The sequence below is a fragment of the Hemicordylus capensis genome, chromosome 3 (assembly GCF_027244095.1).
Source record: "Hemicordylus capensis ecotype Gifberg chromosome 3, rHemCap1.1.pri, whole genome shotgun sequence".
NCBI classification, from domain to species: Eukaryota; Metazoa; Chordata; class Lepidosauria; order Squamata; family Cordylidae; genus Hemicordylus; species Hemicordylus capensis.
The window spans coordinates 66,931,562-66,946,291 of record NC_069659.1 but is presented as its reverse complement, the minus strand read 5'-3'; the positions used below and the strand labels follow the sequence as shown (position 1 = coordinate 66,946,291).

General features: G+C 46.9%; 1 protein-coding gene across 4 annotated transcripts in view; it reads right to left on the bottom strand.

The window, feature by feature from the left end:
• Nucleotides 1-14,730, bottom strand: part of LOC128350762 (T-lymphocyte activation antigen CD80-like) — a 107,971-nt gene that overhangs the window by 26,272 nt on the left and 66,969 nt on the right. For all 4 annotated transcript variants that reach the window (XM_053309425.1, XM_053309424.1, XM_053309427.1 and 1 more), the window contains exon 4: nucleotides 3,154-3,489. In XM_053309425.1, coding sequence (XP_053165400.1) covers nucleotides 3,154-3,489 — 336 coding nt within the window. The remainder of the gene's footprint in view (nucleotides 1-3,153; nucleotides 3,490-14,730) is intronic.

Below are 14,730 nucleotides of genomic sequence, written 5' to 3'. Positions count from 1 at the left end.
TGCATTTGAGAAGTTGTTTATATTGCCTCTTCTGCTTGAGGACCCCCATAGGTCTCAGAATTGCTGCTGTGCAGACACTGGTCTTGTATTGTTTTTGTAGATGTGATAGCTGCTGATGAACATTTTTTTGGCATTAACACAGTCGTTGTCAAACCATGGTTTAGAGTGGTGCAGGTGCTGTTTGGATGAGTACTAGTTTTGCGGGTTAGGTGCTTTTGTAGTTTCTACACTAGATTGTTGTAGTCCTCCAAGATTGAGTCAGAGGGTTCTGCTGTAGTCAGGGAGAGCTGAATGTGCTGGAAGTGTCCTAAAATAAGTAGTTCGGTTATTGCTTTGTCTAGGTGAGTGGACCATTTGGTGCGGCAAGCTCTTCCCGCTGATAGAATGTGGGGTTGGTATAAGTCCTCAGGGAGGGCTGCTGGGTGAAGGTCTTTAGTCATAAAGAAATTGGAAAGTGGTCACTGTCAAACTGGGGGATAACCTCAAATTGATCAACAAATGGGAGAAGGCTTCCAAAGACGATTATGTAGTCAATGACGCTCATTTTGGTTCCAGAACAGTAAGTGAATTCAGCAGGGTGATCATTTTCGAACGAGCCACTGAAGACAAAGAGATTGTGTCTGGTAGCTATTTGGGCCAGGCAGAGCCCTGCATAGTTTGACTTCCTGTCCTAAGAGTGGTGGGTGAGAGGGAGTGTCTGCTTCAGGATTAGGGGGACAGCACTGGTGTTGTGCATATAAGGTGTCATCATTGGGGCCCAGCCTGGAGCTGAGGTCACCTCCCAGCACTATGTGTGCATTGCGATTGGAGGCGGGAAGGTCTGTTAGGTAATTTTAAATTTCAGACCATAGATTTCTGACTTTGGATTTCAGATGCTGCAGGGGAAGTAAATGTTAATTAGTAGTAGGGAGCAGTGTCTGAAATGGATTTTCACTGCCATAGCGTAATGCTTGTATGGCGGGAGTCTTGCTGAAGTTGCATGCAAGATAGTGGAGATTAGCATCTCCAGTTCCCTTTTGGGTCTGCCTCGTCCTGCACTGGCTTCTGCTCCTAATGAGTATGAGCGGAATCGTTTGAGTGTGAAGTCCTCAGTTGTCCAGGTTTCCTGTATCATTATGATATCGTGTTGGGAGATGTAGTCTGTGAAGGAGACGTCTCTGCAGCTGGTGTGCCAGCCTGCCACATTCTAGGACAGAAGGGAAACCTTATGCTGGTCTCTTGGCTGTCCAAGTGTAGTGCTGTGGGCTGGAGCCAGAGTGGTAGTTCCCCGTGGAGAATCCAACTGTATTCCAGAAGGCTCACTGGGCGACTGCAGCTCTTGTATAAGTGACGCGCATATATGGACCTGCTCTCTCAACTCAGGGGCCGCCAATCCTCTCTCTGAGCATGCTGAGAAAGCCAGCAGCGAAAGCCAGCAGCCCCTGCAGCCCGGACAGGCGGACTGGGGAGATTAGTGCAGTGATGTCATTGAAATGGGGATTGTTAGCATCACCAAGACCTGGCAATGGCTTAAGAATGGCAACTTGAAGAAAGAAACAGAGGGCTTAATACTGGCTGCACAAGAACAGGCACTAAGAACAAATGCAATAAGAGCAAAAGTAGAAAAATCAACAAGAAACAGCAAGTGCCGCCTTTGTAAAGAAGCAGATGAAACAGTGGACCACCTGATCAGCTGTTGTAAGAAGATCGCACAGACTGACTACAAACAAAGGCATGACAAGGTAGCAGGGATGATACACTGGAACATCTGCAAAAAAATACAAGCTACCTGTAGCCAAGAATTGGTGGGACCATAAAATTGAAAAAGTTGAAGAAAATGAAGATGTAAAAATATTATGGGACTTCCGACTACAAACAGACAAACATCTGCCACACAATACACCAGATATCACTGTAGTCGAGAAGAAAGAAAAACAAGTCAAAATCATCGACATAGCAATACCAGGGGATAGCAGAATAGAAGAAAAAGAAATAGAAAAAATCACCAAATACAAAGATCTACAAATTGAAATTGAAAGGCTGTGGCAGAAGAAGACCCAAATAATCCCAGTGGTCATTGGTGCCCTGGGTGCAGTTCCAAAAGACCTTGAAGAGCACCTCAACACCATAGGGGCCACAGAAATCCCCATCAGCCAATTACAAAAAGCAGCTTTACTGGGAACAGCCTATATTCTCCGACGATATCTATAACCATTGACAATAAAATTCTGGCATCCCAGGTCCTTGGGAAGGACTCGATGTCTGGATAAAACAAACCAGTCGATAACACCTGTCTGACTGTGTAAACAAGAAATAATAAATAATAATAATAATAAAAAATCAGAGAGGGATATCCTGCCCCTGGCATGTCAATCAGTTCCCATCAATCCCCCTCCTCGGTGGCTCATGGTTATGCTGGTGGTTTGAAGAGGCTGTGTGATGGCGGGCACTTCCATGACTGGCAGCCTGGCGCACCCCCAGCCTGGCACACTCCAGGTGGCCGATCATGGGAAGCGCCTGCCATCACACTTATGACATCCATCTCTTCAGATGACAGCAGTAACGGTGAGTGGTGCGGGAGGGGAGTAAGGGGGACTGATTGATACGGTGGGGGTGGGGGACCTCTGCATCCATTTCAACTGCTCTGTGTGTGAGTACAGCTTTATTCTCAAGGTAATGTCTGAATAGGGTTACCACCTGCCATGCCAAGGCAAATGGGGAGGCACGCTCTCTGGCTATCCTTCAGTTATGAGCCAAGAGGCATCTTTTAAAGTGGTGGTTCTTTTGCATTCACCAGGGGTGAGAGCAACCCGCCCTGTTCAGTCACAGCACAGCATCTCTCCAGTGGTTGTTGCTGGTGTCCAGCTTATGTTTCTGTTTAGATTTCAAGCCCTTTTGGCTCAAATATTGGCAGGTATTTGATACTGCAGATATCGAATATGAGCAGATATTTGCAACTGCTCATCCCAAGAACTGGGTCCATCAGTCCTGAGATTTCAAACATGTTTATTTTGAAAGTGCCATTCAATATGTCTAAATAGAAAAGTAACTCATATATCTGTGTAACAACTACAATTAGCACTGCTGTGACCAAAACAAATTAATAGGATTGGGCAGTTAATCTCAAGTGCTCCTATAATTCATGATGTTGTGTCACTAGAACAAGCCACTTACCCACCACAGATAGCTTTAAATGGGCTTCGTAATTCTTCTCAGGGTTCAGTATGAGGCATTTATATTGGCCTTGATCTGACACTTTCACTGGAGAAATCCAAAGTGTAAAGTTCCGCTGATCCATTGTTGTCCTGTTCTGGTACACGAGATCTGTCCAGTCCGGTCTTTCTTGGCCATAATGGTAGCCGATTACTACCAGTTCATTACCGTTCTTAGGTACAGGTTTTTGCCAATAGACATTGTAGTCCTTCAGGGATTTGCCTGGAGGTATTTTGAGGCTGCAAGGGAGCATGGCTAGATCTCCAGCTTTGGCTGTCACTTCCATTGTGGCAACATCTGAGAAGGAAAACCACAAAAAACATTACCATCAGCTCCCTATTCTTACTCACATCTTTGCACTGAAATAATAAAGTTCTGGGAAGGAGTGGAGAACAGGGGCAGAGACAGCGGTGTTTGCCCATGTTCAAAGCATATGGACCACCAGGGGGTGGGACTGCTGAAGTCCTCTCAGTCAGTTACCATTCACAGCTGGGGGTGGCATTGCTAGGGGAGTGTGCTGCTGGCGGGGGGAACACAGCCCCCCTGTGTCCTAGCTACGCCATTGGTGGAGAAGATGTAGGCATTATAAATATAAATAAATAAACATTCATATCCCGCTCTTCCCCCAAAGAGCCCAGAACGGTGTACTACGTACTTAAGTTTCTCCTCACAACAACCCTGTGAAGTAGGCTAGGCTGAGAGAGAAGTGACTGGCCCAGAGTCACCCAGCAAGTCTCATGGCTGAATGGGGATTTGAACTCGGGTCTCCCCGGTCCTAGTCCAGCACTCTAACCACTACCACACTTTGGTATCACGGTGCGGCAGAAGTCAAGATTAATCATGCTGGCTGAAGGATCCTAAGCCGCAATGAATTCACAGTAAGTGCTTATTAGTAAGCTGCGAAATGTCAAGGATGAAGAGAAGCTTTCAGGGTAGTCCAAAATGCCCCCAATACCCTTCTTTAATGTTGCTTATGATGAGTCACATCTACTGTATTTAGTTAGCTGTTGTGTCAGGGAGGGCAAACAGAGTCCATAGGGAGTGGGTTATGCTTCCTATGGACTCTGTTTGCCCTCCCTGACACAACAGCTAACTAAATACAGTAGATGTGACTCATCATAAGCAACATTAAAGAAGGGTATTGGGGGCATTTTGGGTTATGCTTTCTGTATTGCATTGCTCTCACTCTGAATGGGTGTTTGGGATGCTGACAGGGAATAAGAACTTTGCAATGCCTGGATCAACATGAACCAAATTGGGTACAGTTGTAGGGACACATAAGGATATCTCAGCGGCATAGTTTGACATCTCAACGGACAGGTGAACGTTTGAGGCACAAGAGGGCTAGCATGTGGATCACCTAACCGATTTGAACTAAATTTGCTAAAGCTGTAAGGACACACAGGAAAGCCTCAATGGCAGAGTTTGCAATGATGTCATCCACTCCAATTTAAGATGGCAGACGTGTGAACATTTGAGGTGCAAGTGGCCTAATTTGTGGACCACTTAACCAATTTGAACCAAATTTGCTACAGTTGTAGTGAGTGACACACAAGGAAACCTCAATGGTGTGGTTGGTAATGATGTCATCCACACTGATTCAAGATGGCGGATGTGTGAACATTTGAGACACAAGTGGGCTAACTTGTGAACTGACCTAACCAATTTGAACCAAATTTGCTACAGCTGTAGGGACACATAAAGCACAGTTTGTGATAATGTCATCCACCCCAATTCAAGATGGCGGAAGTGGGCTAACGTGATAATGGCAAATGTGAGAATGGTAACTTTAAGGCTAACTTGGGCTAACTTGTGAGAATGGTAATTGTCAATTAAGATCATAATGAAAGGAAAGTAGGCAGATTAGTTCTTACCAGAACAACTTGCTTAATTTTAGAATTGCCTTGCTTTTTGAAAAGGGAATTAATTGAATTATATGAACCCTTGTTTGTATTGTATGTGTGTTCAACATTTAAAAGTACATGGCTACAGGGTAATAATAATCAGTGGCCAACATCCAGCACAGTGTTATAGTTCCATAATGCTGCCCAGCTGCACTGCAAGGCTGATGCATCCTTCAAAGGCAATACTGGGGGAACTGTGCAAGGAGCACGTCTGTAGATCTCTCCATTGTGCTGAATGAAGAAATCTACAGATGTGCTGCTTGCTCAACTACCCTTTTTGCACAACCTTGATGCTGCCTTTGAAGGGTGCAACGGTCCTGCAGTGCCATGTTACAGAAATGTAATGCTGCATTGGATGCCATCTGCCAGGCCAAACTATAGACTGAAGGGAGTGCAGATTCTGATATGCCAGATTCAAGTGCAGTTCTCTTTTTATCCATAAAGTTGTCTGACTGGCTTTGGGCAAACATCCAATTGCAGGTCTAATTTATGTCCGAAAACATGCTGATAGACATTCACAACACAGTTGTCTACTGAAGAGTACAGAACATGTTAACAAACAGTACTTACTATTATGCTGAACATGAGCTACCTAGCAACTTCTCTTTTGAATAACTTTCAAGTGGTGGATATAGATTAAGTTCATCTCCTTACTTTGCCATCAAGAACTCTCTGAGTGGTGTTGCTAGCACTACTCTTCTGCAAGCTCCCAGAAACCTCTTTGCTTATACTTGAAACTACAGGCTTGTGAATTCTTACTCTTGACATGCTCAGGTGCCTCATGGGATCGTAAGCATGTCAGATCCCTCTCAATCACTTAGTAGGCAGTGGGACAGTCACCCCCAGATTTAGCAGCTGCCAAAGCCAAATTGAAGGGGAACTAGCCTCATGCCTTCCCTATGCTGGGATACCTAAGTAGACTCTAGAGGTAACACGTGAAAGTTAACTCTTGGCTCAAGGTCTCTCTCTGCACGGAGATTGAACCCCCTTTCATCTACCCAGGGGCGGAGCCACCATTGGGCAGAAGGGTTCAAATAACCCAGGCCTCCCACCAATCACGGACCGTGGGTGCGGCGCCAGACACGCCCCCCTGCATCTGATGTCAGACTTGGAGGAGTTATTTCGGTCCCAAACGGGGCTGCACGGCCCTGCTTGGAGCTGGAATCAGCCGTGCTGCGCGGCCAGAGTAACTCTCTCTAACTGGGCTGTGTGTGTGTGATTTCATGGAACAATAAGAAAGGGAGTTGCTGGGGGGCGGGGTTTAGAAGATTTGCATCTCTCTGACTTGCTGCTGCTGCTCGGAGGTGGAGAAAGACAACGACGATGAAGAAAGCAGAAAAGCAAGTGTCTGCCTTTTTTTTACCCACCCACCCCCCAAACCTCCTTTTGACCACTTCAGGCAGGCATGAAGTGATACCAAGTTGCCTCGCCTCCACTTCAGCCCTCTCTGCAAGTAAGGCGCGTGTCCTTGGCCCTGGCAGGGCTTTCCCCCAGTCGATGAGGGTGTCCACCCGCAAGCAGGATCTCACCACCACGCAGCCTCTGCCTTGCCTCCTTCACCTCTGCTGCTCTGTGTGCCCTGCATGCTCTCTATTCACCAGGCTGCTGCTGCAAGTGGGATCTTCCTTTATGGGAGGGGAGGGAGGGAAATTCACACTTATTCCAGCTAATGCTGCGAGCTCCGGCTGGGATCGGCCCGTCTGACGTGGCCACTGCCAGCCCCCTCAGCATGCAGCTGCCTGCAACCACGCAAGGATGGGCACGCAAGGATCACGTGGGCAAAGTGGAGCCGAGGGAGCTTGTGGTGCGGGGTGCCGAGAGAGCAGGGAGGTGAAAGGGGCCCCGGAGGGAGCGATCGCCTGCCTCGTTCCAAGCGTGTGGGGAGAGCTGAAAGCTAAGCATCACACAGGAGCACCAGCAGGCAGGCCAGCTTGGCCCATCAGAGGAGCTTCTCCCTACTCTATTCTTACTTGGGCATGCCAGACAGCCAACGTTCCCTCTTTCTCTGCCAGCACCGCCCGGACAAAAAAAAAAAGAGAGACTCTCCATGCCAGTCAAGTGCAGGCGATCGATCCTCCGCTCAGCACTGAGTGACGCGTTTCTTTCTGCCACAGCTGATCCAACGCTCTCCCTGCAAGGCGCTTTGAAGAACTGGGCGTGCTGTTGGCCGGTGCAGCAACCGGACTCCTAGAAGAGACCAGGGCTCGACCCACTTCCCCGCCACGATCGTGGGCAAGGGTGTGCACACGCACATAGTGGTAAAGGAACCAGACTTGGCTGCTCCTGCAGTGGCGGATCAGTGGTGGAGCAATTTGCACATGGTCCGATTCAGCTTTCTTGAGCCCGCCAGTCCTTGCTCCTCCACCCTCAGGCCCTGGTCACCCCCCTCCTGCCCCCCCCCCCGTGGATCTGTGCATGCCCTCTGGGCCCTGCTCAGGCTCAACAAGCGGGTCCCCACTTTCCTTTGCGTGCTGATCCCCAAATAGCTCATTCAGTGTGTGTGTGTTCCTAGTCTGCTGATCGGCCTTGCTGCATTGGCAGCATGGCTGGAACAGCTCTCCCTGCCTTAAAGGCAGGTAGAGCCACTCCTGGTCTCGCAGTGGGGCTGATCAATCTGGGAAACCATGCCCCCATGTCTGGCGTCAGACGTGGGTTGTGGCTAGCTGGGCTCCGTCTGATGTCAGATGCAGGGGGCAGGGACGGGGCCGTGATGGCCACACACAGGCCGCCGCCAGCCTCGCTACACTACTGCGTCTACCTCCCCTCCACAGATGCCTCAAACGAGCTAGAAACCAATTACTTCAGCAGGGAAGTCAGATAAGGTTCTGTGATGCAATTCCCTATCAGAAGATTAAGTGGACGACAGAAACTCAGAACTGTACTCATTAAAATACTGATTAGTTTACTAGGTTCTTCTGACCTAAAATATACCGTGTTTGCAAGTCCATTCATAACAGGGTATGCTTGACCCATTCAAACATTGTGTTGTAGAGCAACACAGCAAATACAAACAATGGAACCTTTTGAGATTCCCTGGAACCACCCCATTCAAGAAAGAGGAGCAACTGGAATGTTGCCCCAAGTCACAATTTGGGCTTTAATTGCCCCTGGTTCCTTGAGCCAGTGTGCTCCACCTGGTCTCCAGTGTGCTTCACTTGGTTTCCATACCTTGGAGTCACCTGTTACTTGGATGCTACAGCTGGGACCTGCCATACCACCTGGCCATGTTTTGCTCTGTGGACCACCCTTGCTTCCAGTCTCTAGATCAGCTCTCTTGCCAGATCCGATCTGCACAGCCCTCCTCACTACTACCTAGAGCTAGCTTCACGAGAACAGACACCCTTTGGCTGTCTAATCCCCTTGATTTCTCACTGCCGTCTGCTGCCTCCTGGCCCATCCCCGAGCAGTTTTTCAGTTGCGCCTGAGCTATAAGGATCCACCCACTAATAAAGGAAGGAACGAGTTTGTATGATAACTGCTGCACCCCAATCTGGGCTCCCTCTGTCCCTGCTTCTTCTCTCTTAAATCCAAGAGTCTGTTTTTGTGAGCCTTCTTTCTCTAGCTAGCCTGGAATTCATTTAATTTGGACCTAAGCTAAAGCGCCTCTTTGTAAGTTGTTCAGTAACGTATTTTAGTAATAATATTGCTTTAACCAACCTTCTTTTCACTGTACCCCTATACTACAATACAAAATTGTTTGTTTTTGAACTGATTCCATTTTCCTGACACCAAAGCTTTGCATAAAATTTATTCTGACATGGAACTGCTCCACCCCAGCCAGCTAATTTCCCCACACAAATCCCGAATGCAATTTTGGGGTGTTCACCAAACACCCCGGGACAATTCCATTAACAGTGGTCTGGACCAAGTCACTCTAGGCTTAACCTTTTACAGACATGGGCTGACATGCTGCACATGGTGCTATTGCTGCTGTGGACCTGTAAGGCAGCCCCAATGCTGTTGAGAATGAGGGATTGCACAAGCAGTGCTACCACAGGTATTCTCTTTTGCTGCAAATGGAATAACTGTGGTAGTGCTGCTTATGCAACCGATCGTTCTCCACAGCATTGAGGCTGCTTTATGAATCTGGCACAGTTTGCACTGCCACAGTATGCTGCGCATCATGTTGGCCATTGAATACAAGTTGACGCATATGCACAAGCCTTCAAATGTAAACCCTTCACATACACAGGCAGCTGACACTTCCCCCACCCACCCAAACCCATGTATCATTCTCTCTCACACACAAGCCCTTCCCAAACCTGCATAAACACACAAAGCCTTGTTTCCAGAAAGCCTCACCTCCCGCTTGGAGACTTTGGCTTCTGACCTGAGCAAGACTGTATGAAACGATGCATTGATAAGTGTTTGGTACCAAGAGGAAGTTGCCCTCCATTTGGATCGAACAGCTGTGTCATGCAAGCAGCTTGAGCTGGCACATCCATCTTGAATTCTTTGCACTCTTAATAAAGCCAAAAGTTCCAGATAAAGCACAGCAGAGGTCTTAGACAAAAAACCATCCCTGAGAAAAAGAGCAACCTTACCCTAGAAAACGATAACCCAATTACATCAATGTGACATAACAGAGTCCTTTTGTTGGGGTCTGTGTGAATAATGGCCACCCCACCCACACATCTCCTCCAGACCCTGCATAGGAGTTCCCTAATTATCTCCTTCGTACTTTGGGTTTTCCCACCATTGAAGAAACTCTATAGGAAAACCCTATAAATAGTATCAGTTTCAGACAACTTAGCTTGGCTGTATTTTTCAGATGTGGGAGAGCAGCGGCCACTCTGTCCTCTTAATGCACTGGATTCCACCCACTCAGATGATCCATTATTGCACTTTCCTACCTAAGCTTCTCTCAGAAGCGTTCATGTGGTTGATGCCAACTGAAGAGTTGCCCTTCCAAAGAGTCTCCAGGTCCCTATTCCTTATTGCCCACTTTACTCAACAGGAAACCCTCTTCTCATTATTCTATTTATATGTAAATCACTTTGAGGACTTTTTTTTTGTTGAAAAGAGGTACACAAATAGCAGCAGCAGCAAAACCTTGTGAATAAGTAAGTGCAGCCATTCCTGTATTTCTCTGTGCTAGGAATTCTGCACTTCCTCTCCCGCTCTTCTACCCAAATCAAGATACAATGCAGCAACACTGCTAGATGAGAAAGGGGGCAGAGCTTTGAGTCCTGTGGCAGCTTCAGCACCAAACTATGATTCTCTTGCCAAGCAGGGGCGGAGCCAACATTGGGCGAATGGGTTCAAAGAACCTGGGCCGCCACCAATCAGGGGCCATGAGCGTGGCCCCAGACACGGCCACTGTGCCTGACATCAGATGTGGGGTGCATTATTTCAGTCCCAAATGGGGCCACATGGCCCCATTTGGAGCCGAAATTGGCCCATGCTGCATTGGCAGCATGGCCAGAGTGACTCTCCCTGCCTTAAAGGCAGGGAGAGTTGCTCCTGGTCTCACTGCCAGTGCAGCAGGGCTGATCGATCTCCCTACCAAATGGGGCCGCTTGGCCCCGTTTAGGAGAGAGATTGGCCCATGCTGCATTGGCAGTGAGACCAAGAGCTTTAAGGCAGGGTGAGTCGCTCCGGCCCATGCTGCCCAAAGCAGTGCGGGCTGCTCTCCCTTCCAAATGGGGCCACGGGGCCCCATTTGGGAGGGAGACCATGTCCCAGGTGTCTGACGTCAGATGTGGGGGCATGGCTAGCCAGGCCCTGTGTCTGATGTCGGACACGGGGGGGGGCAGGGGGAGGTGGTGGCCGTACATGGGCTACTGCCAGCCTCCCTACGCTGCTTTTGCCAAGGAGTCACAGAGAAGCACTGAGGCCTTTGTTCCGGTACTCTCTCTTCTTTTTATTTTTAGCTGCAGCAGCTGCTGAAAATCCATTCACACTCCCTCAGTGACTTTCGGGTAAGATAGAGGGAGACTGGAGGACAAAAGAGGTTTGTGTTGTTCCTCCCCACCTTTCTCACAGAAAGATCATAATCTTCCCCTGCCCCATGCAGGGATTCTACCTAGTATTTCACCTCTGCTGGGTTGCCACCAAATTCCAGGATCCACCTTTGACCTATATGGCTTAGATTTGATATCCAGGGTAGGTCCAATCCATTTTGGGTGGGCTGCAATTGGGCTCCAGGCCTGTATGCAAACTCATGATATATCAGTGCATGCTGACAATTTAAGACTTCTGAGAAGGCTTAAGAGTGACGCAAATAAGACTCTGGTCAGCCAACCCCATTCTTCTTGGAATTCACCAGCCCCCTTGACATTTCTAAAGAAATCTACCCCAAAATTCTTGGGGACGACAACAACCTATTATTCCATGGAATTCTATGGGGGTGGATTCACCCAGCCTTAACCACACCAATAGAGGAAATCGGCAGAGGAAGGTCATGGGTGCAGTTATGTCAGAGAGACACTCATTGCGACTTGCTAAAGGTTCTTCGTGGTTTACACAAATCTCCTCTCATCAGAAAAAGGGAACAAAAACCTCCTGTGCAGGGGAGTGAACATGCAAACACACACACTGGAAATTTTGCAAGTGTCACACCTAGCTTTGAATGGCAGATCATCCATGAAACTGCAATCTAAATATGCTTACAAACTGAAAGAGCCATAGAGAGGGAAATTATGCTGCCTACTGAAATTCTGCAAGTTCAGTTATTTCATTTCAAAGGTGGGCTGGAAAGCAAAAATGAAAACTCAGTTTGGTCCAGACATGATGTAGTAAATATTGCAAGTCACAAGGCTGTGTGGGAGGCACCTGTCATTGCAACAGGTCTAGCTCAGGTGTTCTCGGGTAAAGGTAAAGTATGCCGTCAAGTCAATTTCAGCTCCGGGCGCCCACAGAGTCCTGTGGTTTTATTTTGGTAGAATACAAGAAGGGTTTACCATTGCCTCCTCCCATGCAGTATGAGATGATGCCTTTCAGCATCTTCCTATATTGCTGCTGCCCGATATAGTACCAGCAGGGATTCAAACTGGCAACCTTCTGCTTGTTAGTCAAGTATTTCCCCGCTGTGCCATTAGCAGCAATGAAAAAGTGCTAATCATGTCTCTCTCTGTGTGTCCGTGTGCATGCAAGAGAAAGTGTGGGGGCAGGAAATCTTGTACGCTTTTTTCTTGCCAGTTGGACTATGTAGGACATCAGTACAAAGCTATTTCAGGATTTTCCAACTTTGGGTCTCCAGACGTTGTTGCACAACAACTGCCGTCACATCTGAGGACCCAACGTTGGGAACCCCTGAACAAGTTCGAGATCTAGTTAGGCTTGTTTCTAATTCTAACTACTAAGCAGCAAAATATGTATTTGCCATTACATAGACAAGAAACACGGAGCCAATAGGTTCCCATAAGATACATGTTTTCGCAAACACAATTTGGATGTTTTGTAATTAAAAAGACCAAGTTGTTCTAGTAAGAACTAATCTGCCTACTTTCCTTTCTCTTTCCCTACAACTGGACTAAATTTGGTTCAAATCGGTTAGGTGGTCCACAAATAACAGCTCTTGCACCTCAAACGTTCATGTACCTGCCATCTCGGATCAGGGTGGATGGCATCATTACGAACTACACCATTGGGGTGTCCCTAGGTGTCACTCACTACAACTGTACTAAGTTTGATTCAAATAAGTTAGACAGTCCATAAGTTAGCACACTTGCACCTCAAACGTTCACATGTATGCCATCGTGGATTGGGGTGTATGACATAATCACAAACTACACCACTGAGATGTCCCTCCCTAGCTGTCCCTACAGCTGTAGCAAATTTGTTTCAAATCGGTTAGGCAGTTCACAAGTTAGCCCACTAACGCCCCAGATGTTTATGCATCTGCCATCTTGAATCGGGGTGGATGATATCATCACAAACTACACCACTGAAGTGTCCCTGTATGTCACTCACAACGACTGTGCCTAATTTGGTTCACATAGGTTAGACAGTCCACAAGTTAGCCCACTTGCAGCTCAAATGGTCATGCACCCACCATCTTGAATCAGGGTGGATGACATAACCACAAACTATGCCATTGGGGCATCCCTATGTGTCCCTACAGCAGTAGCACATGATCTATTTTTGGGAGTGCACAGGACTGCTGGGTCCTAAGTGGAGCTCCTGTGACTGACTTCCAGCTGTGAGCAGCAGCACCTTATAAACCTAAATCTCTAGGTGTATAAGATAAAATAAATTTATGAAACTTCCAGGTTTAGGGTAATAGGCAGAATCCCTATACCTTTTATAGCTGTACAACAGGTAGAAATTTAACAAGTGATGTGTTCCAGTTGGGGAAACCTTCACTGATTTCTACCTGTTTTTCCCAGCTACAGGTGCCCTGGTAGAAAAGCAACATGATTACTGATGTATAAAACCAGGTTCCTCAGATCAAAAGTATGAGTCAGGCATCTCTATGCAAGCATGAACAGTTGCTAAGTAAAGAACAAGTTCCTCTCTGAATATTTTGAGAAATTAAATAGAGCATGGTTAGATGGGTACCGTCTCTCTTAGTTTGCCAAGTACTCACGCCAACAGAGCAAAGACATTTTTTTGCTGCTGCTGCTCTTTTGGCAGGGGCATGCTTTTCCAAGCTTCTTGCTTTGAGACCCCTAAAACCCAAGACTCTAACCACAGCACCACTCCAATCTCAATGTGCTATCTTGTTCCTTTCTCCATTGCAGAGGACAGTTGTGACTTGTCACAACTGCTAACTGGGCAAACAGGCACCTTTTAAATGTGGCGATTCTCTTTATTTAGCAAGGGGAGAGTAACTAGCCCTATCCATGCCCAGCACAGTACCTCCAGTGACTGTTGCTGGTATCTACCTTATGGTTTCTTTTTAGACTGTTAGCCCTTTGGGGACAAGGATCAATCTTATTTATTTATTTATTATTTTTCTATATAAACCGCTTTGGAACCTTTTGTTGAAAAGTGGTATATAAATATTTGTTGTTGTCGTCGTCAGGGCCACTGGAAGAAAGGGTGAGGGGTTTCCTAGTATCCCAAGTAGGTTATAGTGCTAACAAATGAGAGGAAATGCAAATGTGTTTACTGTAATACACCACCAGGGGCTGGTTTGGACAATATTCTGAACCAGTCCTCTAAATGCATGGGGGAGTTGGAGCATGGGTGTGCACATCTCCTCTGCATCCATTGCACTAGTGCATTACGTATGTGGTGGGGATTTACCTGAACTGCCCCCCCCCAACACAAAGTAGTTTTAATGCAACTTTAGGCTGCTACTCATCAGCAGCCATAGGGCAAATTTCAAACCCACACTGAACATTTTGTGCAATAAATAAAATGATTTTTTGAACATTGTCACTGGCAACCCAATATACATAAAAATCATAAATAGTTTATGATAAATTTATGATTTATCATAAATATCATTAGGATAAATATCATAGATAATTTGATCTCTGTAGATGAAAAAGTGCCAGGGGTATTTTTGTATCCCAGGCAGAAATTGTTTTTTCTATTTGGCTGCAAATGTACCCTAGTCCATTGTCATAAATGGAACAAGCCTCCTTACAGGACTTATTGGGACATGCTTGACCAGAGTTTGCCGATGTAGCTCAGGGTGCATTCAGAGTTCATTCTCACCAGTTCTGGTAGCTTTGGTATCAAC